The 27262-nt window shown below is 44.6% G+C and overlaps 1 protein-coding gene across 1 annotated transcript in view; it reads left to right on the top strand.

Annotated features, from left to right (window-relative positions):
• The first annotated feature begins 257 nt into the window (after positions 1–257).
• Positions 258–27262, top strand: part of NUAK1 (NUAK family kinase 1) — a 47279-nt gene continuing 20274 nt past the window's right edge. Inside the window, exons 1-2 of the mRNA XM_052668594.1 lie at positions 258–581; positions 24123–24243. Coding sequence (XP_052524554.1) covers positions 273–581; positions 24123–24243 — 430 coding nt within the window. The 5' untranslated portion in view covers positions 258–272. The remainder of the gene's footprint in view (positions 582–24122; positions 24244–27262) is intronic.

Genomic DNA, 27262 nt, shown 5'->3' with positions numbered 1-27262 from the left:
CCCCACCGCGCAGTTCCCGCGCACCCTCGGCCCCGCCAACGCAGCTTCTACCCCCAGCGCGGGGGGACACGGCTCTCTCCCCGCCTTCTCTCCGCCGAGGGGGCGGTGCGGCCGGCACGGGCGGGGCGGAGGGGCCGGCGGGGAAGGGGAGGGGATGTCGGGGCGCCGCCGCCCCGCCCCGCCGCGCCCCATGGTGCCGGCGCGGGCGCGGGGCTGAGGCAGAGGCTGCGAGGCCGGCGGGGCGATCACACCAGCGCCCGCCGCCGCCGGGCATGGAGGGCGCCGAGGCGGCCGCCCGCGGCAGCTGCAGCAGCAGCCCCGCGCAGCCCCGCTGCTCCTCCTGCGGCTCCGCGCCGGCCGGCGGCGGAGAGGCGGCGGCAGCGGCCATGGAGGAGCCGCTCGGGGAGGCTGCGTCCCCGGGGGTAGCGGCGGCGGCGGCGGCGGGGCCGAGGAAGCAGCAGGGGGTGAAACGGCATCACCACAAGCACAACCTGAAGCATCGCTACGAGCTGCAGGAGACCTTGGGCAAAGGCACCTACGGCAAAGTCAAGCGGGCCATCGAGCGGTTCTCCGGCAGAGTGGTGAGTGAGGCGGGCGGAGGGGCTGCCCCGGGGTTCCGCCGCTTGGCGTTCCTTGCAGCGCCGGTCGGGTCCGAGGGGCTCCGCGCAGCGCGGTTTTACGCAGGAGCTCCCCTTTTTGGGGGGTGGGGTGGCTGGGTGGCTGGCAGCTCATCGGTGCGTTTAGAAATGATGTTACTGGAAAAAGAGGGTGGCTTGCTGTGCTTGTTTGACTCTGACACACTGGTCTCCCGTGGATAGTTATTCTTTCTCAACTGGAAACCTGTCACGTTCCCCAGCCAGCCGACACCGCTTACAAAGCGCTGTCAGAATGGCAGGCATCGCTTCTGCAGCTCTAAAAGCCGTCATTCGGTCATACTTTTGTGACCTGAACGTTGCTGACACCTAAAAAAAAACCGCAGCGCCATTGGCTTCCCCGATCCGTGTCACTGCTCGGCAGCGCCGGTGCTCGAGCCCCGAGTCCTGCCCGAACTCGGCGTGTCCCCGCCGGTACCGGAGCACAGAAGTGCGGCTGGAGAAGTGCACGCATTAGCCAGAGTTCGTGTCATTCTCGGTGTCAGAGGACCGGCGAGCGAGAAGCAGGCATTGGCTGCCCGGAGATGGTTTTTCAAAGAGGTCTTAGCCCAGCTCTTTTTGTGAAGCAGACTAATCGAGTTTTCACCAGGCTTCATCTAAAAGCAAGGCATCTCCCCAGTCACACTACAGGTTTTGTTTCATTTATTTTCCCGTTTCACTTGTCTGGGAGCTCAGCATGCACCCAGAGGCAACTGTAAAACAGCAAAAGAAATTGTAGATGCGCTGGCTTTAATAAGAGACATTTACTTTGCAACCAAATATCTTTGTGCCGACAGTGAAACTGAGGTTTCAGCCAAGCCGTGGAGTCAGATCATGTATGCTTTCAGTTTATTAGCTCATTTGGAGGCTGGCTGAAGAGAAACCAGAGATGGACATCTCTGCACATGCTCACTCCAAATGTAGGGTTTTTAAAGTTTGCTGTTTTGGCTGTCTCACAATTTCAGGCTAACAAAAGCTCCAGGGCTATATTATTTAGGCTGTACTATTTACTATTATTTTGTAGGAAGATTATTTTGGAGTTGAATACATGATGCAGTAAATAAGAGAATATATTGAAGACTTTTTAAAACTCTTGGATAATCAGCAATAGAAAAATTGGACTGTGCTGTAACTGAGATTTGTATTTGAGAAGGACTCCCTGTGGAAAGGATGTAGCAAAGATGCACATCCGCATTAACAACACACCCAGTCCTTTTGCTGCTTGCATCTGTTGTACACTTCTGCTCTACCAGCAGCTCAGGATACGCAGTAATATGGCCTGAGCTGAATTTGTATGAATTTATATACATATATATATATATATATATATATATTTCGTTGATCCCATCTTGAGATGGAGAGTGAAAATCAAAGTACCTGTGTGATCTTAAGTGCAGTAAAATTGTTACACGGGCTCTAGCAGCTGGTATGTAGAAGCTAAACAAATCCTCGCAGGGGTGTTAGTTTTATACTGCGGTAACATAAACCTCGGCGTGTGGCACTTCATAATTATTAACTAGTCTAGAGGCAAGTTGTGGTGCAGCGTGAGTGTTTGAACTTAACATCTGTGAGCATATGTAAAATACCCACGTTTTGTCTGTGCACAGAATAAAAGCAAGCTGCCAGGAGTCCAGTCCAAATAAACAGAAAGCTCATTTCTTGCTTTCTGAGTGTCTCCCCAACTGGCCGGTTGCTCTCAGTGCAGGAATGGTTGCTCAGAGAGGCACAGTGCTTCCCTCCAGTTCCCCTCTTCCCGTCTCTTTCTCACGTCCTTGTCATATCTAGCATGTGCAGCAGGCCCAACAGTTGGCCTGGCTGTGGCCAAATGTCCAGCAGGGGATGCAGGAGAGAGCCGGCTCTGTTCCTGGCACTGCTTCCCATGCAAATTGTCTGACAACCAGCAGCCAGGTAGCCGAGTCCCAAGGTCGCTCCGGTCTGCTCTGTTTGCTTCCTATTCTGCTGCTGGTTTAGCTAATCGCCTTTTCTTTACTCAGTGGTTAGCAGGTATTTGAGTCTGTATGGTAACAGATTGCAAGGCTGGACCTTGGAAGTCACACTGCGTCCCCAGCCAGCTGTCCTCACTGGGCTCTTCTCCTGTTTGGCCTTTCTGCTTTTCCCATCCTTTAACACTCTCTTTCACTCTGTGGCATTTCATGAAGATATCTGTGTGATTAGCTATGCTTTTAATGTGAAACACGACCATTGGATTTCTTGTCATCCATATGGCAACAATAAACAGCTCATGATTGAAGCAGAAATTGGCAAGTTTGAGTTAATGAAGTAAAAACAAGGTGTAAAGACGCTCAGTCTGAGGTGTGTACATCCTTGGTCTCTTGCCCTAGCAGGGTTTTTGTTGACTAAATGAAAGTAGTATTTGGCAGTTGCTAACAGGCTACAGGTTTATTCAGGTTGCTGTAGTTTCCTTGTCTTTCCTCTTAGCTCAGTGAAACGTGATCATAAGGTTTCCTGCCATAAAGCTCCAGGGTAGCTTGGGTGATGCATGTAGTTTGTTATTGGAAACAACTTAGGTGAATTTGTGTATGGGTTACCACAGTGACTGCAGGCCGTTAAATGACGCCCGCTGCGTGATGTATAGGCTGCCCAATTTTCCCAGTGAGATCTCCTTCATTAGTACTCTCTCAGCATACTCAGTGTAACTTAAGATATTTTAAATTAATGCACCTGTTAGTGAGTGTAAGGATGAAGAGATGATATTGCGGGCCTGTGAAGTAACACTCATGTTGACGTTTCTGTGGGTGTTTTCTCCACTTGTCATCTTGCACATGTTAGAGCAAAGAACTGAGCTTTTGTTTGTGTTATATAGTCAGTATGTGTTAGCCAAGAAATCTCCAGCTACACTTATGTCAGCAGTAGATAAGCTGTGTGCTGACCACCTCCAGCCCAGCCTGTGTGCGGTGCCTGGGGAAGGCCAAGGCGCTCGGTCCTCAGCAACTGGATGGTTCCTTACAGTGTGGGCAGGCATTTGTTCCTCTGGCTGGTTCTGCAGCTCTCATGCATTGCTCATTGTTCCTTACACTCTCGTGTGAAGGCTTCTCTGCCCTTCCTGCTGGGTGCCTCCTGTCCATAAGCCTGATTTTCCCCTTTGCAAGAACCAGGAGCTTTTCTCCCTCGCTTCTCTTGGGGAGCAGCTGCAGAAGCCTCGTCTCTCCTTTCTGCTCAGTCAGGACCTCTGTTTTTCCTCCTCGCCAGCAGGTGGAGGAAGCAGTATTCTTCTCCAGCCTTCCTCCAGCACGCCAGTTATGTGGGGAATTGATGACAGGCTGCACTTGGCACGAAGAGCAGGCGTGCGGCACATACTTGTGCAGGCGGGTTCCCGTTAGTTGCGTGTGCTGTTTCTTTTGCAAGGAAGTGCAGGTAGAAGGATGCTGCCAAATTGCATTGGTTTCCAAATTCAAAGCTTATAAAAACCCTAAATTTTAAATCAACAGAAATAGGTTCTGTTGCAGTGTGAGTGAACATCTTTGCTTTGAAACAGCTGTGCTCTGTGGAGATTGTGGAGAGTCACGCAGGGTTTTGAAACCCCAAAACAAGAGCAGATTACATAAAAGGAAGACCTCTGCTTTGCTGATTATATTTCTATGTATTACTGCATAATAAAACAAAATGTGAGCACCAACAACAGCCCTGCCATGTCAGTAATGAAGAACTTGCATGTTACACATCCATCTGTGTGTTGGCAGTGTGGCTTTTAAGCGTTCTGAATACCAAGGTAGAAGCATGCTTATGGGTCACCAGGGCTGGTGAAAGCCAGGCAGAACGTTTGTCCCAGTTCTCTTTCCTGCTTTGTTGATACTGTGAGGACAGCGGCTGTCTGCTGCCCTCAGACAGCCCAGTCAGGACCCTGAGTCCAGTTAGCTGTTAGTGCTGCAGTTCAGTGGCTCCTCACTGACTTCCTGGACACATTCCTTTTGTTTTCTCAGCAAATCTTCCATACAAGGAGCTAAGAGGATTCGGGTGTCTTTCAAGAACTGGCGTTACCCAATTAATAAAACGCCTATGTTAACATCAAGGATTCCACAAGCAGAAAATGCAGGTATTCCTCTCTTAACTCTTATGTGTGTGAGTTATCATGCTATCTTTATCATGACATGGTGTACTTCTATTTTATTCTGAGCACTCCTGCTTCGTTCAGCACCTGTGTCACTACTTCATGCTGATTTTTATCTCAATCCTTCGGTGCTCATCCTCTGCAGAATCATGTCCAGATCTGAGGCAGAACTGTTTATTTATTCTTTTTTTTTTTTTTTTTGAGATTCTTTGTTGTTCTTATGAAGACATCTTACTTTATTGCAGATACTGGTGGAAGTATCTACACAACACTGCTGTGATGTGAAGTGCTCGTACAGTACTTTGCACAGCAGGATCCCGATTCATGTATGAGGCTTCTACAGCTATGATAATACACTTGGATAATGGTAACAATGGCTTGTATCTCATGATACAAGAAAAAGAGAAAGAAAAACTTACAGATTAAAGCCAAAACCATCAGAAGTATCAGCTAGCCTTGAGTGTACAGCCTAACACCTGATTTTTTCCAGCTATACAGAGTTTGTGACATCGGGGCCTTACAGATGACAGCCTCTTCCTGCAGAGCTGAATTGCTGTTCCTTCTGGACTGCCCAAACTTTTGTCCCAGTGTGACATTTGGTGTCAGCCTTCAATCCCGACCCTTTTGCACTTGCTTGCTGCTGCTTCTCGCTTTGTTCTGCATGCCAGCATCATGACCCGTGCTGAGAGTGCAGCCGTGCTCACTGCTCTGGAGCTGGGAGCTGCCAGCGGGATGTGTGCAGCCTGCTGCAGGCACTGTTCCAGCCACTCTGCGCTCACTGCAAGGCAGGCTTCTTGCAAAACCTGGTGCCAGAACGTCATGGTTTTCTTCTTTCTTGAAGGTGTGCAAAATGTGTGCTGCTTGGGACTCAGAATGTGACCGAATCTGGATGTGGTTTCATGGTGCTGAAGGCATGCTAGTGAAACCCGGGTAAACAAACAAACAACAAACAAAAAATAATAAGAAATTGTACCAAAGCATGGAAATTCTAGATCTGGAATGAATGCAAGTTGGAAAGAGTATATACGCATAAAAAGGCTTGCAAATGGTTTTGTTGTTAATTTACTTGTTCCACTCTTAGTTATTATCTGTGTTCTGAGAATGATTAAAAAGGAAAAACGAAACCCCAAAACCCACCAAATTTAATCTAATGTGATTTACTGTGGATGCTTGTGTGCTTCTCACAATAGGAACTACCACCTAGTTGTATTAAGTGACTGCAGTCTTTACATAAACACTTGTGTAACTGACATGTCAAAGACAACTTGAACTTGAAGGGCTGCAAAGGGAAGCAACTGATCACAGCATGCAGGCTGTGGAAGGCACCTCCAGCCCTTGCTGCAGAAGCAGTTTTGTTCAGAGGAGTTCAGTGAGAAGTCTGACCAGCCAGTAAGGTCAACGTTACTTTGTCGAATCTGTTACTAAATTAAAGAACATCACGTTCTTTGGGCATCCAGTAACATTCTTTGGAAGATTTTGGGCTGCCTTACAGGTGAATGAGTTACCAAGTTAAAAGAAACTGTTGCTGCTTCTTTTTTTTCCTTCTGGCTAGGTTGTACAACTTTGCTCAGGTCAATTAGCTTTCCTGTGCCATTATATCCCACTGGGGGGGGATACTACTCAAGTTGACTGCTGGGGCACATTTTGGCCTATTTTAATCCCACTAACCAAATTCTGTTGTGAAATTTGCAACAGAATTTGAGTCCATGTTTATAATGCAGACTTCAGCTCGAAACACTGTAAAATGCTTAAGCATTAGTGCAGATGATTTCAAAGCACCATATGCTGCAGAATGGAAATGGCTTGAACAAAGTCTTTCATTAGATATGGATAAAATATACTGTGTCTTTTGGTGGCATGTGTTTTAAAAATTACTATTATTTTTTAAGAACCACAATGTGGATTTGCCATGTGGAGGCAATTATTGTATATATTGTAGTTTAGGGTCATACATGTTGAATAAAACCGTGTGGAATGTGGAGTTCTTGCGAGCAATTGTTTATTCTTTGCAGTACTGTAATCGTAGTTAGTCTGTGTTTTGTCTGGTAAATAAATAACTAGAGAGAAATTCTTTTGCTGGCCAGAGGAATCAGGAGGGTGAACGTGGTGGCCACATCAGTGCCAAGGAAGAGGACTGTTGTAGGTGTATCAGTCTTAAGCACAGAGAGATCAGTGTGTGTAAAGCCATACTGATTGCAGTGCAAGTGGATGTGACACAGTTCCATCATGCATATGCCAGGGATTGGCTTTGGTGAAGGCATCTTCCTGGCTTAGGTCTCAGTCTCCTGTACCATGCTTGGGAACCTCTCTGCCTGCATGAACCTGCATGCTGATGCCAAGTGTTCTCCTTTCTTCAGAGCTGTGTTCCATGCAATGGGACACTGCTGTGCTCTTTACTGTTGTCTTCTATGCTCTACCGATGCAAAGTGAGATCAAACACTTCTTCTGCTTTGGTACTAGTCAGTATCACTGAACAAGTGCCTTGGGGCTTGAGGTAGAATGGGACTCCCAACGTGTGCAGGGGTTGAGGGTGCTGCTCTAACATGCAGTTTCCGTACTATCATTAAGATTGGAAAAGTCATCTAAGATCATCTGGTCCAACCACCAGCCCATCCCCACCATGCCTACTGACCATGTTCTTCAGTGCCACATCCACAGGGTTCTGGAACACCTCACTGTGCAGCCTGTTCCAATGCATCCATGCTCTTTCTGAGAATAAATTTTTACTAACATCCAACCCGAACCTCACCTTTTGTTTGCGTGCTACTGTGATGTGTGTTAGTGTGGGGATCTGCAGCCTGCGGAGTATTGGTCTTCTCTCTTGCTTGCCTTCTGCCTGAGGATTTGTTCCTAAATTGCCCAGGAGTATTTTATAGAAAATACTCCTGTTATTGGCTGTGGTGGGTCAATGTAGTTGGCATAGCTGGTATGTCAGAGGAAACCTCTGGGATGAAAAGGTCTCTTGCTAAATATGCAAATGATATTTGTCAGTGTTTCCTTCAAATATCTTCCAACAGATGTGGGTACCATGTGTGTTCGCTTAATAAACTAAACTCGAAATAATTTCCACTTTACTAGCTATATGGGGAAAAGTAGGGGGTGGGGAGCAAACTACAAAGCAAGGTAAAACTGCATATGTGTGCTGTTATATTTGATGACCAATTCATTAAAGCCATAAGTGTATCCAGGCTTTCAATAGTGTTCTCCTGCTGTTGCTTCCTGTACTCCCTGGCTACAAAATCAGTCTCTATGGCTCTCATTTGTCTTACCCACATGAAAGACTTTGAGCATCTGCAAGTTATGATTTGAGAAGTATCTGCTTTTAAACAGAATGTATTTATCACCATGTCTTCACAGGCAACGTGGTACATTGTATAAATTAGAGGATCCTAGACCTCTGAACACTAGGGGGCTGGGTGAGATATTCCATGAGCCGGCGGTGTCTGGCCATCCTGATCAAACATCCTGGACCCACACCAAAAATGCCAGATGTTCCATAGATGTGGGGGCCCTCCTGTAACCTTTGCTGTGTGCTGCAGTGGGGGATGCATGGAGGGGATGAGATTGTAGCCATCCATTGCTCTGACACTGTTTTAATGTTCTTGTAGTTTTTATATTTTGAACCGAACACCATCAACCAACCCTGTCAAAGGAATACGTAGTATTAATACTTTCAGTGTCTTAGTTCTCCCAGGGCAGGTGGGATTTGCTACTAGTTTTGGTGGTTTACAAGACGTCAGCCCTTAAAACTGTCACTGGTCCACGGCTGGAGGCAAGCTCTGGATCTTGCTCAAGTGTGATTTTTGTCAGGCTCTGTTCTTGCAGACAGCGGAATATAATAAAATATTTTAATGGGTGTTTCCTTTCATTTTATTTAAAAAAAAAAAAAAAAAGAAAAATGAATGAAAGAAAAGCCAGCAGCACAGCAGTTATGGGAAGGGTGGTTGGCATGGCTGGTACATTCAAAATAGTTCTGGCCATCTGTAGGTGCATGCGAATTTGCTTAAATTAATTCAATGCTACAGAACCCACTCCAGCAGCAGCTCTTAGCAGCGCAGCCAGAAACTTCACTCAGAAGACAGCACAGGCTGCTCTGGTTATCATACAATCCCCATAACTGTGTCTCGGTGTGCCTCCTCAACCTTCCCATCTCCCTCGCTCCGTCCCCAGCTCATGTCAGCCACACCAGTAACACAGCCCTCTCCTTGTCCTCTTTGCCCTGCTTTCACCATCCTCACCTTCATCCCAGCTGCCCTCTCCATCCCTCTGCACGCTCTATAGTCCACTCTGTCCCCATTGCCTGTGGTAAGCCTGAGATACTCTACTAAACCCAGAACCCCTAGGCTGCCCTGGCCCTGCTGCTGGCATATGGGATGACTTAAGCAGAAATGCTGGAGGAGCCAAATGTCTTTTTTCTGAGGTCTGGCTGCTCGAGGGGCTTGCAATTATGCTAATGTCTCGCTGTGTCAGAGAGCTGAGTCAGCGTGTTTGGGTTTCAGCACTACTGCCTTGGAATAAAGACAGTAGTTAAGGGATATTAGACTTAAAAAAAAAATAAAATAAAAAGTCGTTGTTCTTGTGAAAAGATACCGCTGCAGACTTGGAGACTAAATTTAGCTGCTCATGAAAAGATCAGAAAGATTTGGGCCCTGCTGTAGATGGAAATCACAGAGCCTCCATAACTCATTTCCTGTACACCAGAAGACATTTCATCTCTGTTACAATTTGTTAGACTCCTGAATGATGCCTCCCTTTATTTGAGAGGAAGGCGTTATTTAAAAAGTGAATACTGCTCGTGGTATTGATCACAAGAGGCTGGATAAAAATAAGTCTTTGAACCTCCTGGTACTAAACAAATTTTCCTTTTTTTTAAGAGACAAACGTTTGGCAGAGGAAACAGCATTTTGTTGTCATCAGTACAAAAAGCAGTTCAATCTTTTGCACAGGTTTACCAGGAAAATATGGCGTGTCATTTGTTGCAAATCAGCTCATGAGCTTGGATTGCCATATCCTTGCTAATTTTTGCCACTGTGCACTGCACGGACCCAACCTGGACAATGCTGATAGGGTGTTTAGCTGAGGCTGGGGCAAAGGAGCCTACTTAGGTGGTTCAGCACAGCAAAAACAAGTGTTTGGTGAAAGAGTGCGGGAGGGTGCAGCCTTTTGGGTGTTGAGCCCTCCGACACTGCACAGCCTGGAGTATGGGAGAGCTGCACAAAAGCGCCTGCAGAAATGCCTGCTGGAAGGCAATGCTGCTGAGCAAACAAGTACTATTCATTCATTAGTAAGCAGGATACTTGGGCTGATGTCTGTAGTTGACACTTGACTTGTGATACTTACAGTTGGTTAGATTTTTGGAGGAGCTTAGCTGGACTTTTTAGCATTTTTTGTAATTCTCTTGGCTCTGATACTGATAAATTTGGCTTGGGCTTAGCTGACCTACATAGGGATACAGTTAAGAGGCATCCATATTGCCCTCTCATTTTCAGCCAGAGCTCTCTACATGAGTCATGCAGTGTCCTTTATGCTGACTTTTCCTTTGATACGGTTGACCTTTCTCTCATCTCTGTTTGTTGCAGGGCTTTTGCCTGTCACTCATCACCCTGCTGTCAAAGCACCTCACAAACTGCTGTAGCCTAACAGTTATTCTGTTTAGTATATAGAGTCGCTCTCATTTTTTTCCAGAAAGGAAATGGGTCAGTATTTGCCTTTCGGTGTTGTACCAGCTTATGGGACCAGGTGGAAGAGTTGGTGAGCCAGCCTAGCAATGCACTGTTGGTGCAGTTCTGCCAACCACAGGCAGTTTACTTTCCTCTGGCATTGAAATGGGGTGATATGAGGAAGTATAGCCTGATGCTTTGAGCACTGAAGGCATGAAGTGGTCTCCTTAAGGTTACCCAGCAGGTCTCTGGCAGACCCATGGAGAGAAACAAAGTACACCACAGCTTCACTGTTGGCTGGGCCTGGCTTTTACTTCTGTACCCGCCTCATTTGGGTGGGCAGTTTGTAAACGAAGGCCCTCCTCATGGCTGCAGTAGTGCTGCAGCAGGATGGTGCCATTTTCCAAAGCCTGCCAGCCATTGGATCTTAGTAATGTTTGGTCATTGCTGGGTGCTGCAGTAAGTCCTTTAGGCCTGGGAGGATCAGAGCCTGTGACTGCAGTGTTTACATCTAGGCCAGGGACCAGTCCTCTTTTTCACCAACACTCTTTCTGCATATAGGCTGCAAGTTTTCAGCCCAGTGAAGCGACTGTATTCTCCCAGTTCATCTAGTTTGGCATCTCCTTGGGAAAATGCAGTCTAATGGGACCCATGAAACTGCACTGTGGGTTGCGTATTGCTTGTGAGGAATTCATTGGGGAAAGGAATTTCATTCTGTACTTGAGCCTTCTTCCAGCCTTTCTCAGATGTAGAGAAAACTCTGCAGTGGTGAATGTAACTGGTTATCATTATTGGATATCGTTACTTACTCACTTTGAGCATAAAACAAAAAAATCACATCCCCTGTGATGTCCGTGGGTGTAGCTCTGCTCTCGGTTACATTAACACTGTTGTAAATCGAGGAGTAGAATTTGGCCCTTTGTTTCAATTGAAATATTTGTTTAACACAGGCGAGGGCTAAACAATACACTTGAAAGCAATTTGTGTTATTGTCTGTAGAGCAGAGCTTGTATTTTATGAACTGGCTGATCATAAAGACAGCAATAAATCATGTAAAGCATTCTCATTTACTTTTTCTTTCTTTTTTCTTTTTGCAGATGGGGCTTGTAGAGTAGTGTTGCAGTCAAATGTCTGCTCCAGGATATGAGTTGAACTGTGTGAGTCCATTAAACAAATGTAATGGCTTTTTGGAAAGAAGTGCTGCGTGTTTGAAACCAAATGTTTTACATAGAGAACATCTGGGAAGTGCTGGGTGTTTGTATGTAGAGCGCATCAGACAGCAGCCTTGGTGAGCTCAGCTGGGAGGCTGCCTGGGACGTAGTTGTAGGATATGACAGTTCAGTTGTTGCAGGGAATAATTCCTATGAAGTATTGCCATAAACCGAATGTTTGGCACAAATAGCTCTATCTTTGTTTTACTGTACACCCAAGTTATTCTTCTTATCTCCCCAGCAAAACTCTACATGATGTTTAAACAGCACAGTAAATGTTGGCACCTCTGAGCAAGCTGGAGCAAGCAGTTAGTGTGAAGGGGGAGCTCAGCTCGCTCTGCTTCCAGTGAAGCGCTATCGATCCCTGCCGCAGATGGTGCAGTGCAAGTGAGTGATGAATGCAGCCTGTGCAAATGGTGCAGAGGGCTGAGTGGGAAATGATCGATGTCACGGTGCTGTTGCATGTCGTTGCTTTGAGGAATGGGGAAATGCAAAACCAGTAAATCCATGTGATTAGCCTGATGTTGGGGTTTGGTGGGGCTACTGGAAGAACTTGAACCGGATTAAATTAATAAGCCTGCTTTTATTTTGCAGCATCAGAAGTGCTATATTTCCAGGAAATGTAGGAAATGTCGAGAAAAGTTTTATTTGGTAGTCTGTTCTTATTACTATTTCTGCAGTTCAGCTGAGGAATGCGTGGCTCAAATGAGATGAAAACTGTGATTTCCAAAGTAGCAACGCAGCTTCCCCTTTCAGGATTGTTTAAGCAAAAACTTAAACAAAGTGGGTTAGGCAGACTCTTGTTCCAGTCCCTTGTGGACAGCAATTCGCGTTGCGCAGCACTGCTTTAATAGTTTTGCTTGGTATGACATGATTTGTGGGATTTGGTAAGATGAGATTCTGGACCGAGCAGCATGAGAGGGAATTACTGCTCACTCGGAGGAAGGTGGTACATCCAAGTCTGTGTGAAGGTCGCTGGCAGGGTGAAGAGGAAGCCTGTGCTGCTGCTTCTGCACTACCTTACAACTTCACTTTTGGCACTGGGACTCAAGAAATCTGAGTGCTGACTCTCCTTCATTCAACCGACTCTGGCCAAAGTGCAGGCTAAGGAAGGTGTCTGTGTGCGTTGAAGAAGGGGGCAACAGTCCTGGAGATCACGCAGTCCAGGGGAGCTCTCTGCCAAAAGCTTTCCAACTCTTTCTTTAAAAAGAAGCACGTAACAGTTCGCCATTTCTCCCCTCCAAGTTGACTTTCCCCAGAACCGCTTATAACGACTGCCTGTAGTTTTGCAGTTCTCTTGTAGCAAACTAGAACTGTGCTTTTTAGGCTGTAAAATTACATGGTAGCCAGCCACTGCGCTGTAGGAAAGTGTAATTCATTCCTCCCCATCATGTCCGTTCCAAGCTTGACTTGCTGTGGGGAGCAGGAGTGTTCCTGTTTCTGTGTTATTCTCTCCACTGAGCCATTAGGGTGGCCCTGGTAATTTACTTTTGATAAATAAAAGGGAACAACAGGAGGTTCCTCTACCTTCAGAGGTATAAATATTTCTTAGAAATCAGAGACGGATGGAGAATAAAGTCCTTTCCTCCCCCTGTAGCAATTCCACCACTCTCTGTCATAAATTCTAGGAGGGTCCCTTCCAGAAAAGGACCATTAAATAGGTAACATCCAGCCTAGCCAATGCAGTACTGAAGCAATGCTTTTACAAAAATAAATTTAATACTGCAACGTGATCTGCAAGTCTTGGAACAAAATAACCTGGGTGAGGCTTGATATACACAGTTGCCAATCTTTTTGTTTTCCAAGAGTATTTTTCCAGATAGGATGTGGGTCTGTGGCTCCCACCAGGAAGTGCTGTTTATATTTTAGTCAATCTTTGATTTAGAAAATTATCGTATGTATAGGTGCTTCTGAGTGGACAGTCATTAGGAAAAATTAGACATTAGGACAGTGGCATTAGGAACAACTTCTTTTCAGAAAGAGCGGTGCTGTAGTGGCACAGGCTGCGCAGGGAGGTGGTGCACTCACCGTTCAGCGTCCCTGGAGGTGTTCCAGAACCCTGTGGACGTGGCACTGAGGGACATGGTCAATGGGCATGGGCTGGCAGTTGGATTAGGTGATCTTAGTGGTTTCTTCCAACCTTAATGATTCTGTGATTCTATGATTAACCCTTCTGACTATTTACAAGCCACCATGTTCTGCAATACAGCCTGAGTGGCCCACCATCCACACTCGTCCTGCTCATTAATATTAATCCAAAGCCTAAACTCTAAACTCTTCTAATGCCTCCTCATGCTTTAAAATTCTGCTGAGTTAATTAGGAATTTGAAGTAGTCAAGCAATACGGTATTGGGTTTTCCTTAGCACTGTGGGGTCTGAAGGACATTTACTGAAGAAGGAACCTTCTCAGGTTTTTCAGGTTCTGTTCTATCTCTCGTGGTGCAGTAACTTTCTCCTTTCAATGAACTTGTAGCCTTTGTTGAAGGACTGCAGAACTGGGAGAGTGAAATTAAAGGATTTGCACAAAGCCAGGTGCAGCATTTGTGATGGAGGGGACACTGTAAAGATGTGCAAAGCTCTTAGCAGTTCTGAACCCACAGGCTCCTCAGGGAAAGAGAGAATAGGCTGAGTTACATTTGTTTACCCACAGCTTCCTTCAGCAGAGCTTTCCAGTGAATGAAAATGCACTGTCAGGTGGCTTCTTGGAAAAAAACCCGACGCAAGAAAGTGTTTAGACGATGTCCACCCCCCTCCATTCTTTAATGTGAATCACAGCCTTCCACTGATATAGCACCTTTCACCTAAACATATGCAGAATCACTTTGGAGACTCTGGTAGCTGCTCAGGTTACCATTATTTAGCAATTATTTAGCAGAACATCACAATACTTAGCAGCAGTTTCTTAAAGGGTGCGAATATCCCCATTTCCAACTTAAATTACTGGGAGGAATTGTAGGAGACTATCATTTGCAATCTGGAACTAGATCCAGGCACTGGGGCTTTATAATGAAGTAGCCAGGATCTTGGTTTTACATTTCATCCCCAAATCAGTGCCTTGAACAGCGTGCACTCCTGCAGTGGAGGATTACTTCAGTGTGGTTCACTGCTTATTCACAATGAAAAAAACAACACTGTATTAAAGTCCCTCTCTGCTGCCCCAGGTTAGCATTTTGCATTACATCAGCAGCTTTGGTAGCTGTGAGATCAAACCTCAAAATGAATGTGAGATCTATCTTCCAGTTTTTGGAGAGGGAATCTGTAATATCCATGTAACACTGAGAACAGTAAACTTGGGGCTTGTGAGTTCTTTCACTCCTCTTTAACCTGACTTGCCAGTGATTTAATTAGTGCTAAACAGTCTGCACACAGACTTGCAGAAGTTAAAAGACCGACACATGATTCACTTCCAATGACTTTTCCTGTTTTACACATGTGCTGGATGAAGCTGTGCTGTATTTGGAAGTTGGTCAGTAATGATTGCACAATTCTAACCTTATTTAAACTATGATATAAACAGACATGATAGAAACGGATGCTACCAGGTTTTTTCCTACTTATAAGTGGTCAGCTTTTCTTTTTTTTTCAAACAAAATCATAACCTGGAAGAAAAGCAGTCAGACTTTGTGTAATCCCAATTCAGTATAGCATTTGGCTTTTGTAAATGTGGAAGCCAAAAATAAACATCTGCTTGGCAACTCCACCAGAAGTGAACTATAAATGCAGTTTTCATCTTTTCAGTGAATGTGGCATTCAGTGCTGGTTGATATCTATTAAGGAATGATCCATAGCTGAGGTTTTAAAGCATTTTTTTTTCCTTTTAATTACTGCTATGAACCTCCACTGCCTAAGGGAAATCCCTTACCCCATTTACTTTCCAGATATAATTCCTCATGTGCCAAAACATGAACTTTCCTTGGAAGCCTGAAGGCAGCTGGATGGGGTATTTGTACATTCTTAGACTTTGGAAAAGAGATGGTCCTCCATTGGTCTGGTCATGACAACTGTAAAACTTAAATTTGGCCATATTTTCCCCCACTTTTCCTTAGTCCTTCAGAATTAGATCAGAAGTCTGCTTTGTGCAGGGTAGGTTTTATGCAAGCATTTCAAAGTATTGAATATTGCACCTTTGGATATTCAGAAGGATCTTGTCAAGAAAGATTAAGCGTGATGACTCTTCTCTCCAGGCAGCTGAACTCTGCATGTGGCGGAGACTTCCAACTTGCCAGTATTGGGCTCCGGTCCTGGCAGTCCCAGCTGCAAACATCTCTCCTATAACCTCGTCTTGTCCAACCTCCACTTTTCATCAAATCCTTTGTAACCTCTGCTGCTACTAGCACAGGCAGGACATCATTAATGCAGTATGAAATCTTTTATTTTGGGAAGGGAAAGATTTTTCAATACGTTTCTAACTTGCCTCAGTAGCCTGCCCATTTCTGAATTCTGCAGCCCTCCCTTCTCTTTGTTTTGAAAACTAATTGCTTCAAAGTGGAAAATCAATAACCACATTGTTAACCTTTGTTTTTAAATGCTATTGGAAATGATGAATGGTTTTCTTTTCACTCCTGATGGAGTGTCAGTCCTGAAATGATTCACACACAGCTATAAGATCCAAGGCAGCAAGGACAGCCCAAGGCCAGGCTTCTCAGCATTCAGTGAAAAATTTTTCAGAGAATTCATGGTGTAAATATGTCAGTCTTCATATACTGAGCCAAGGGCAGCAGGTACAAGGCAGGGAAAGGTTATGAATTTTGCAGTAGGGCAGTAGCTGCTCAGGAAATGTGCACACCAATCCTGTTAACAGGCACTGTGCTGGGGTGAGAAAAGAAGTGGAGGAAGGGCGTTGCACATGTTCCTTCTGGCATCCACCTTCTCTATGTACAGCACAAATGTGCTAACCTGGTGCTTTCTCCTGTTCATTAAAACTTGGTTCCGTGGGCATTTTTTCTGTGTGAATGATGGGGGAACTAGGAAGAGATACAACCTTTTGCCTAGTATTTGTGATTAGTTAGTTCCTCTTCACTTGCTGAATCTCCATTTATATATAGTAAGAGCAAATATGTCCAGCAGAACTGGGAAAGAAAAATGAAAATAATGGTGAAATTACCCTGGTTCTCATGAAAGGCACTTTACAAATAACAACAGCATTTTGTCTTTGTTAACATCTATATAATGGCAGGAGAAAACATGCTGCGGAACAGAGCAATGGACAGAGGCCTTGAGATTTGGAACACCAGTGTCCTGTTGGGTGCAGGTGCACTGTCTTCCTCTTTGAGCAGCTTCCTCAATTATTGTCTAGTTGGCCAACCTACCAAGCAGTAGGGTTGAGCTATTAATTAGGGTTTGGTTGTATGCTTGTCTCCCAGGCAGTATCACCACAGAGATGATCTGACTTTTAGGATCTGAAAAGTGTCAATCTCCAAAACAATGGCACTGTATCAACCTTACTCTTTTTCTCCAAAGAAAATTCTCAGAGGTGGTAAAACAAAACATACGATGCCAGCTGCTGATTTTGCTTCAGCTCCCAGTGGCCTTCTGTCCATCTTTTCAGTTAGTGCATGAAGTGTTCTGATGGCAGTGCAGAAGCACATCCTACATGATGCTCTTCACTCCTGTGTTGGGTCTGGGATTGGATTCTCAAGATATCTCTTTTCTTGCATATCAGGGAACACAGCAAATAAATACTTGTGGGCAAGGCAGCTTACAAGAAGTAGTCTGCACAAGGATGCCTTTGCAGAACCTGTTGAGTACTTGGCTTCCCCGCAGAGATACTCACTCCTGGCTTCTTCTCACCTGGAAGATCTGGCGGCCAGACAGTCACCCAGCCCATCCCATGCCTTTCCTTTCTCTTCCTTGCGCAAGTCCTGGAAATGCCATTTCAATGCAGCTGCGTTATCAGCATTCCCCTCCTTATCATTGGATTTCAGAGCCTTGGGGGCCACCCTATTTCATAGCTTTGTTTCTCTTCCTCTTGTGTTGGTGATGTCTGGGCCAAGAGCCATAGGCATTTTCAGATTCCCCTGGAAAAAGAGCCATAGGCATTTCCAGACTCCCCTGGAAAAACATTGCACGGTGCCAGACTTATTCTTTCTTGCTAAGCGCCGTGAGGCTGGAGAAAGAACAATGTGCCTTTTCTCTCTCCACCCCCAGACATCCTCTGCTCTGCCTCTCTCTTCCCCGTCTCGATTCACCTATTCTTTACTTCTCCACCCTTGCTGGCACTCACCACGTTGCACTTCCCACCTAAGAGTCTCAAGGAAAGGAAGTGGAGCTGTGAAACAGGCTGGACTCACCCATTTCCCATTGCTAGCTGGGGCTGGCCTCACTTCGCAGCTTTGGGAAGATAGAGGTTTGTGGCTGCATAACCCTCCCTTCCCACTGCACCCAGAGAAAATTGTTTTTAATACTGTTTGCTAAGCTGCATTTCTGACATATCTCCCCATGACAACAAGCCATTTTCCCTTCCTCAGGAGACTGCTCTTTCTTTCCTGATGTCATTTTCCCAACTCTGTGCAAGGCTATTGCAATAGCCCATCGGAATTTGGTCCGGAGCACGGGTGGTATGCACAGAGACTGGACCCAGCTTACAATTCACAGCCTCCCTGGTGGAGAAAAACAGTTTGTTCATATCTTGCTACAGCCCTAAAAATAACCGTGGTAGATAATGAGAGTGGAGGATAGTTTTCAATGGGACTGAATGTACTGCATGCAGAGGTTGCTGGGGAAGGCTCAGCCGCTCGTGTCATTCATGTGCTCACCCAGTTTCAGCAGCAGCAGCAGCAACTTGAATCTGGGACTTTATGCAGTGTGGCTAATGCACCTTTGTTTGTGTTTGTGCATCTTAGCTGGAAATGAGGCAAACATGAGTGAACCAACCTCCTGAAATCAAGAGAAATATTCAATGTTCTGATAAAAACATACCTTTGTTGCTCACCCTATGAGACAGCAGTGACTCAGCAGGTATGGAGATGTGATATGGAAATGGGCACCTACTGCCTGCTCTGTCCTTTACCAGATGTTCAAGCTTTGAGATATTTTGCTGTACACAATGGTCTGAATCTGTGAAAGAAAATTCCACCTGTTGTGTTCTGCTCAGCAGCTGAGAAGCAAATAGAGGAAGAGATGTTTCTCTTACTGATAGGACTGAATGTACAGAAACCTTTGCAACCATCATATTTTTGAAGTATTTATGGCTCAGTTCAAGTTATTCATACCAAACAAAAGCAAAGAAGCATGAAGCATATTGGAAAATACTTCATAATCTCTCTGCACTGTTCAGAGAGTGAGTACAAATCCTCTTTCCAGCAAACGGAGACAGGCCATTTATTACAGCCTTGAAGAGAGCAGCTTATTTCTCCATGCTTCCTGCCCAGCAGGCTCTGCAAGCTGACTCACAGAGAGGTAGGAAGCCAAAAGCTGTGCTCCCTCTTTCTTATCTGTTTCTTGAGGACAGAGGAGCGGCCAAGCAGGAGCCATGCTCATGCAGAGCCCTTTGGAAATGTGTGACTGTGCTGGAGCTTCACAGCCCCTTGATTTCTGTCCCTTTTGCCATACGTTTTGAGGAGGATATTCCCTCTACCTGCAGGGGCTGGTACTCAAACTGGTCGTGCAGGTGAAGGTGGTTTTGGTCCATCCCTGGTGCACCCTTGTCCCATCACCCTCTGTGGCCGTGGGACTTTGTTGCCATCAGGGCTGCAGAGGAGGTGCTCCTGAAGGCTGCAGAAGATGCTCCTGCTGCATACGGCCAGTGAGGGATGGTGACACGGTTGTTTTGATTTGTTGGTCAAGGATATTTATCTCACAAAGGTTCTCCTAATGGGAAATGTGTACGCGTGTACTTGCACGCATGCACATAAGCAATAAACTCCAGCAACTAGATTAAGGCCATCAAATCACTCAGTACTAATCCCCACAGGGACCATCACATGCTCTAGTTTTGAGCTCTGACCTTGATGCTTATGCACGTCTTTAGTTTTACATGTGTGAGCTCTCCCACAAAAGTCACATGTGTGAAGTTAGGTATGTGTTAAAGTGTTCTGCCAGACTGTGTGCTGTGGTTACAGGGGCTTTGGGTGCTCTTGAACCTGTTTTGTTGGGGTAAGAGGCTTTAGATTTCATTATTAAGAACCTGATATGTTTCTCTGTATGAACTCAAGGTCTTGGAGTTATCTGAAATTCTCATTAAGACAAGAAGCTAGGAAAAGTACAAATTCCTCCACTAGTAAAGTTACTAAAAATACTATAATTAAATTATCTAAGACTTAAAACCAGTAAAATGTATCGAGGAAATGTGCTAGAGGTATAAGTACAGTGCTGTGAGAGCACCAAAGGGACTAATAGCACACTCTCTGCAGATCTGGAATATTTTGAGCAGTTAATGTAGTTGATGTGAAAATGCATATTGCATTTGTTCTGCTCTTGATTCATACACTGTGACCCTTAATAAATTTTGATGGTGCACACACTAGAGCTGTTGCAGAGAAATGAAGGCAAATAAGCAAGCAAGAAAAGGACCTAAAGAATGGACAAACAAATCCTTTCATAAGGTATTTCTCAACTGAGATTATTTCTTACTAGGCTTAAGTTGTTCGGGTTTGTCGTGTACCATATCTGGCACCAGTCCAGTGAGGTTCTAAAAAATGAAACCAGCTCTGTTGGGTGTTAAAAGCATACTCACACTTTGGAAATATATTTTTCGGAATACACATCTGAGCAAAATGCATTTCATAAAAGAAATTCTGTTATTGATATTTGCTTTACAACCAAACAGCAACGAACACAGATAGAGATCTTATTTTGCTCAGAAAGATGGAAACTATGAAATATATTATAAATAAAGAAAATGTTATCATGACTCGTGGCTTTTTTATGAACTACTGAAAAATACTGTGGGCTGCATTCTTGTTTGTGTTGATGTCTTCACATCAGGGAAGGTGAGTCCATACACCCTTGCTAGTGCGATCTGAGCAGACTGATGGAGGAGGGAGATACACTCAGTCAGCAGAGATCCCATATGTAAAGGAGAGGAGCTGGAAGCAGCACCCATATGAATGTACACTGTCCTGCTTCACCGTTGATCCTGTTTCAGGATGCCATTTGGTCTGTGGAAGCCCGCTGACATCAGCCATTTGCTCGCTGGTCTTTTGGGACAGGTCACTAGGTACTCTTGATAGTCCTTTGATGCCCCATCCTTGGAGATATTCAAGGCCAGGTTGGATGAGGCCCTGGGCAGCCTGACCTGGTGGGTGGCAGCTCTGTCCATGGCAGGAAGTGGGACTGGAAGGACTTTAAGGTCTCTTCCAACCCAACACATTCTGTGATTCAGTGATTCCTTGAGCCCATCCGTTGGGGAAGGGCCTATGCAGGCCACCAGGCAGACAGCATGGAGTAGAAGGTGTTTATCGAGCGGCTCACCTCCCTGGGGCTGTTTCAGAGGGGAAAAGTAGCCACTGAAACATGAGGAGAGGTATTGGAAATTAGCCTGTAATGTTCCTGTGGCTTGTTGGGACAGATGCTACTGTGGTATGCTGAAGTTTGGGAGAAGACACAAATGGCAATTCTGAGCTGCTACTGGCTTTTCCTTTCCTTTAGGAGTCACACAAGCTATCTGTTTTGATTTTCTCATCTCCTCCAAGCAAGTGTGTAGTGCAAAATCACCACTTGCCTCCCAAAGCTTAAATAATAAATGGCCACACTGCACTTTGAGCATCTTAGTGTTCTATGCCAATACCCAGTGATAGCATTGCATCGGTAGGTGTGAGTGCTTCAATCCTTGCTCAGAATGCAGTGCTCATCCTGGTATGTCCTCTCCCTCTGCAAAGGGACATTGCCTTCCTTGCAGTGCTCCTGCTGTTTGTCCAGGTGGTCAGATACGTCTGAGTGTGGGTACGTGCTAGGGGTGAGCCAGCCATCCTGTGTGAGCCATTGATGTCAATGCTGTCGAGAGAGGGAACACCTGCCTCTTGTCTTTCCCCATTTCTAAATGCCACTCACTGTCACAGATCTGAAGTGGCTGAGGGAGGGAAGAGAAAGCCCCAAACAGTAAAAGCTGAGGCATGTGTTTGGCACGCATTCTTTCCCGATGCTGGGATGAGGACTTGCAGCCTGGACGTCACTGAGAAAATCCCAAGTACTTCAGCTGGATTCAACCACTTAAAAGGTGAATGATGTTTCCAGGAGAGCTCATGTACCCTTTTCAAAATTCAGTTAAATCTTTAGAAACAACCTTTAAAAATTAAGGTTGCTAGGTGCATTAACCAGTCTTAACGAGGGCTGTGAAACTGTACATTCTCTGGTCCTGTAGAATAATATATGTTCCCAGGAAACACATCTGTTTGCATTTGAAGATTAATCTATACATATATTTACTGAGTGCTGCCACTCTTTTGCATTGTATTTGCATTTCTGTATCTAAAAATATATGTTTTCACATGCGCAGTTATTCCTGAGAGGCTATTTACAGTAATTGCGTGTAGACTTACAAAAGTGCTGTATGTGAAGCACGGAGTCGAGTTGGTGGGAGATTGGCAGGCCCTCTGGGTTGCCATTATTTCTCTACCAGCCATGAATGATGAAGAATTTGCTTCCCGTTGTATATTTGACAATGGAACCCTTCTTAAATTCTTCCTCAGAGCCAAGTACAAGGCTGTCTTTTAATAATAAAAAAACAACAACACGTGTTTTTACCCATGTCTATATTTATTTCTTACAGGAATGCACATATTGCTCCAAGAGCCACCCACATCCTTCTTGTATACAGGGTGTATTTGCATTTGCAGCCTGTCTCACTGCAAACATGAGAAGGGGGGAAAATGCAGCCTCCTCTGTACTGTTGGTTGGCCTCTATCTCTAGAGTCACTAGCAGATTACCTGGGTCACTCATGTAATTGGGATCCGTCGCATTACCTTTGCTAGAAATACCCATAGCGTAGATAAGACTGTAGTTGTGTTATTACCTTTAAAATCTCTGTACCAAACATTTGGGTAATGAGGAAGAAAAGAGCTGTTTTGTTTTCTGCATGCTGATCAGTTAGTCATTTGACTTCTGCTTTCTGTTCCTCTGTCCCTAAGTAGGGTAGCACTTGAGCACGTGCTTGATTTTAAACACATGCTGAAATCTTTGGGAATTCAAAGGAATGGAGCATATGCTTATTGCTTTTGTGAACAACGTTGCTTTTCAGAGTTGGAGGCCTTATAGGAAACCTGATCCTTTAAAGTAGCTCCTGCTTATATGCATTTCCTTTTTTTTTTTTTTTTTTTAATATTGTAGGTTTTTCCCTTCTTTCTTTAGCATCCTCGATGCTACATCATGTAATAAAAACAATACTGGTCAGGCTACTTGCAATTACTAAAGTAGGCAGTGAAAGTACTTTTCCAAGGGAACCAGGGAAATCACATAAATCACAGATTTACACATGTTTTTGCAGGAGAAATCCATAGCAGTTGGCAGCACTTAATGACAGAAGTGTTGTTTACCCATTAAGGGGTGGTCATCTCAGCAGGTCAGCGATGCATTTCAAAGGCTTCTTGGTTTGATTTTAAGCCAGCTGATAATTTATTCCTTGAACTCTGCCTTATGAAAATAAAACCCAGTTAAATATTGAGTATAATAAAGGCTGTGCTGCCATTCAGGCTGCACAGTGCCCTCACCTTCCCTCACACCAGCGTCTCTCCATTGTTGGTATGGGCATTTCTCAAAGGGCACAAGCTGACCTCTGCAATTATTTATGGAGTTGTTCAGATAAGCCCTTTTTCACAGGCAACGCTCACACACTCACAAGGGCTGTTATAATTTGAATTTATACCACAGGTTCAGCTGTCGCTTCCTCTGTTCCCACCCTGCCTTTTGGAAAGATACCCAGTCACATGATGTGCTTGTAAAAAGGTTGCTGATTGAGGAAGGATGCAGGAAGGATATGGTTTTGCAGTGATTGCATAAGTGCTTTGCAGGGTCCGAAAGCCATGGGTTTATATAAGGACGAGTTAAGATGTGAATTTCAAAGATTTATTTTTTCTGATTTTGAAATAAGTCACGAGCAGTTCAGCTGTTTTGGAGGACCATAGAACTCGTGTGGATGTGGTCTACAGTGTATTAGCAAGGACTAATATCTGTTTTGTAATCAGCACCATAGATTCTCTGCCTCCTTTCCATCAGAGATCTCAGTCTTGTTTCAGAGAAATTGTCTCCAAAGCTTCTGTTTGAAATTATCAGACTTGATCGTGTCCAACTGAAAGTTGTTCCCATCAAAGGCTTTGGGGAGTTTTACAGTTTGCCTCAGACTGCTTAGACTAACACAGAGGTCCTTCCACAAAGTGCTGTGCTCCCTCTCAGAGAAGTCCTGAAGATCATGAAGCTTCATGTCATCCTTTGCCATAGAGTGTATTGCTCTCAAAGAAGGAGCTGGGATGTGGAGGTTTGTATTTTAAAACACTGTTTTGGTGATTTTGTGTTCTGCCAACATCTAACATCTGTATTTATTTTCTGAACTCTCCTTAATGGATTATATGCATCTGTTCAGTTCCAAGAATAATGCTTGATTTCCTGAATTTATAGGTTGCAATAAAATCCATTCGTAAGGACAAAATTAAGGATGAGCAAGATATGGTTCACATCAGACGGGAGATTGAGATCATGTCATCCCTCAGCCACCCTCATATCATCACCATATATGAAGGTTAGTGAACGTGATTCTCCCCTCCAACCACTCAGTTATTTTCTTGGACCTGATATTCATGCTTCTTGAGATCGTGCCCCAAACTCTCACTCATGGCATAATCCATCTCTTAACAAAGAGACTGTTCTGAGTGCTGCTTTCCCTCTGAACAATCAGTGTTTTGCAGACGTGTATCCCTTTGTCCAGAGGAACTTCTTCATGTGTTACTTAAGTGTTACGTCTACGGTGGGTGGATATCATTGCATGTATCATTTATTCTCCCACTGGAAAATTCAATTTAATTTCAACTCCCCACACACAGCTGCTCCATGTCACTTTGTGTCCCCAGCCCCTCTGCCAGTCCTTACAGACTTTTCTTCCCTGGGCTGCAGAAGACTGGTTTTGTTTGCTCTGCTTATCATGGACAATGCTGTGTCTGTCTGCATGATTTTGAATACGCTCTCCAATTTATTTACAAACGTGTTCTCCTTAAGTGTGGTTCTCCATTACCTACAGATTAGTCTTGCTGGTTCTGTGATTGCTGCGTTTTTACCATGAATCCCAGTATCCACTTCCGACCAACCTCTGCAGTTTCCTGTTGTTCTGGTCACTGGCTTATCACTCATGTTCCGTATTCCTGTTGTTTCTCTCTAACTCCTTTCTTCCTGGGACACAGAAGTGAATCCTGATAATTCCTGGCTCCTAGAGCTGCTCCCTTGTCCAGAGCAAGGATCAGGAAGCTGGAGCATTCTTCCTTTTTTCGCTTATTTGTTCATATATTTATAGAGTATTACTCTGCAGGAGAATATCCTCCTCCTTCCTTCCTTCCTAAAATCTACAACATCCCAGATAGAGCTAAATAGCTTTAAGGGGAGGGGGATATGTGCAGAAAGGCACCAGCTAAGAGGTTCGCTGCCAGGCCCTACAAGAAGGGCAGCATCCATGGACCTGGTCTGTGGTCTCTGAAGGCTTAGAGGGGCTTGGATTAGGTGGACTTCTTCCAGGGGTTCACCTCTTCCATACACATAGCAGGAAGCCCAAATTTAGCCCTTTGCATTTACATACCCATGAGGTAAATGTGCAAGGTGATGATATGTGTATGGCAGGTCCACTCCAACAGTCAATACAAGTGATTAAAAGAAGGGCTGGCTTGGAGTACTGTTATGGTATCACATATTGAGTTATTCAAAAGCATGTTCTTTTACTTGAAAAGAGATGAATATCTGTCTTTTTATTGAATAAACTCATAACAGGATCTGGGAACAGAAAAGAGGAGGGATGCTGTGTCAGCATGTGGGTTGCAAATGGAATAAAACTTATTTCAAATGTGCACAGGAACTTTGAAAGAAAGCAAGATTAAGCATGCTGCAGTGCTTTGACCAACTGCCCTTCTTATCCTTAGTTTGAATAGTTTTTCCTGAGTTAAAACATTTATGGAAGTTAAAAGCATTACAGAATTTTTAAGAAGCAGATGATAAAGACCTGTGGGAGCAAACCTTTCTTCTCCATGGAGTGAGGAGTGTCATTGCTGTAGAGAATCAGGCAGGTTCTTCCCATCTCCAGGAGGACAAGTGCCTGTGGTGGGTGGTGTTACTTCCCTCTGCATCTCCCTGCTGTTGTGCTCCATCAGCCAACAGCAGCCCTTTGTGGAGACAAACCTGGAAGCAGTTTTTCTCTCATTTTTGGGAAGCTTTCCATTCTGTTGCTGGTTTGTTTCCTTTTAGTTTTCTAGAAAGCAGAGCAGCTTTTCATGGCCTCTTGTGTTTAACTCATGCCCTGGAGGGATGGACAGCGGAAGACAGCCACTTGGTTTGAATGCAGCCCATTGGATGATGGAATTTTGTAGAGCTTTGCCAGCCTTTCCAAGCAGTCAGGGTCAGTATTCAGCCTTAGCAGCCAACACTGGAACACTGGATGTCATAGTACTGGGAAGATGTGTGGGTGAGCAGCGGGGTCCAGAAGCATGGTCATGTACTGCCCAAAGATCAGGCTGTGAGTTCAGTGACCCTTAAGCTGTGCTTCATTTCAAGCCTAAGGGTATACTTGTAGTAAGCTTATGGAACTACATCTAGGACTCAAGTATTTTTGTCCTGTTGAAGTGGGATTTTAAACACATGTGTGTGTTCCTCTTGAGTGAGGCATAAAGAATGATAATATTGCCATTCACTGACTCAAAATGTTGGGCTTTGACTCACTAAATTGGAGCCATCCAGTATTTAGGCAGTTGAGCTACACCGGAAGTCTTATTTCCCTCTCTTTAGTCAGGAGAGATCAACATCTATACTTGATGGTTTGCTCTCTCCTAGGAGAACTTTTTTCAGCTATGTGGGGTAAATGGCATGCTTTTGGTGATGGATGGAGTCTAACTGACTAACTTAAGTCAGATGCTTAACTTGTAGACTGGACCTATCTCGTGGGAACCTTTTTGAGCTCACTGTAGGTATTCAAACCACCTCTGCATATCTCGTAATACTGACTCTACCTAGCATGGACAATGCTACATGTCTCTGTAGCGTCTTTGAAAACCCTTTGTACAACATTGACAAACATGTGTTTTCCTTAAGTAGGATCCTTGTTTAGGTATCCTTTTGACCTGCCTGCTTGAAAGCAATTAACCTCTGAATTTGTCAACTTGATGTAAACAAGAGCTTATCTTTTTTTTTTTATTTTTTTAATTTTTATTTTTAAATATCAAGCAAATCCAAATGGGTGGAAACAAAGCTTTTCAGTTTAATGATATATTTTTTTTGTAACCTAATGAAAAGGAACGTATCTTGCCTGTTACCATGAGAGTAGCTGTACAGTTCTGAGTCCAAAGAAATTCCAACCTCTCAGCAGGGCTGTAATTGGCAATCTGTTGAGCGCGGCTGCAAGGAAAGTGCTCTTTCAAGTGACTTTAAACTCCTTGAAAGGGACTGGATAAATGAAGCTAGCTTTGCTATCAGTGTTCTGATTTCAGGACATAAATTTTAATTTATAGAATAATACCTCTGTCTGTCTCCCCTTTACCCCACCTTCCCCTGCCCTATTTCTTTCTTTG

The sequence above is a fragment of the Tympanuchus pallidicinctus genome, unplaced genomic scaffold (genome assembly GCF_026119805.1).
Source record: "Tympanuchus pallidicinctus isolate F22 unplaced genomic scaffold, pur_lepc_1.0 scaffold8, whole genome shotgun sequence".
NCBI lineage: Eukaryota > Metazoa > Chordata > Aves > Galliformes > Phasianidae > Tympanuchus > Tympanuchus pallidicinctus.
The sequence above is the reverse complement of the archived record's forward strand: the minus strand, read 5'-3'. Positions and strand labels throughout refer to the sequence as shown.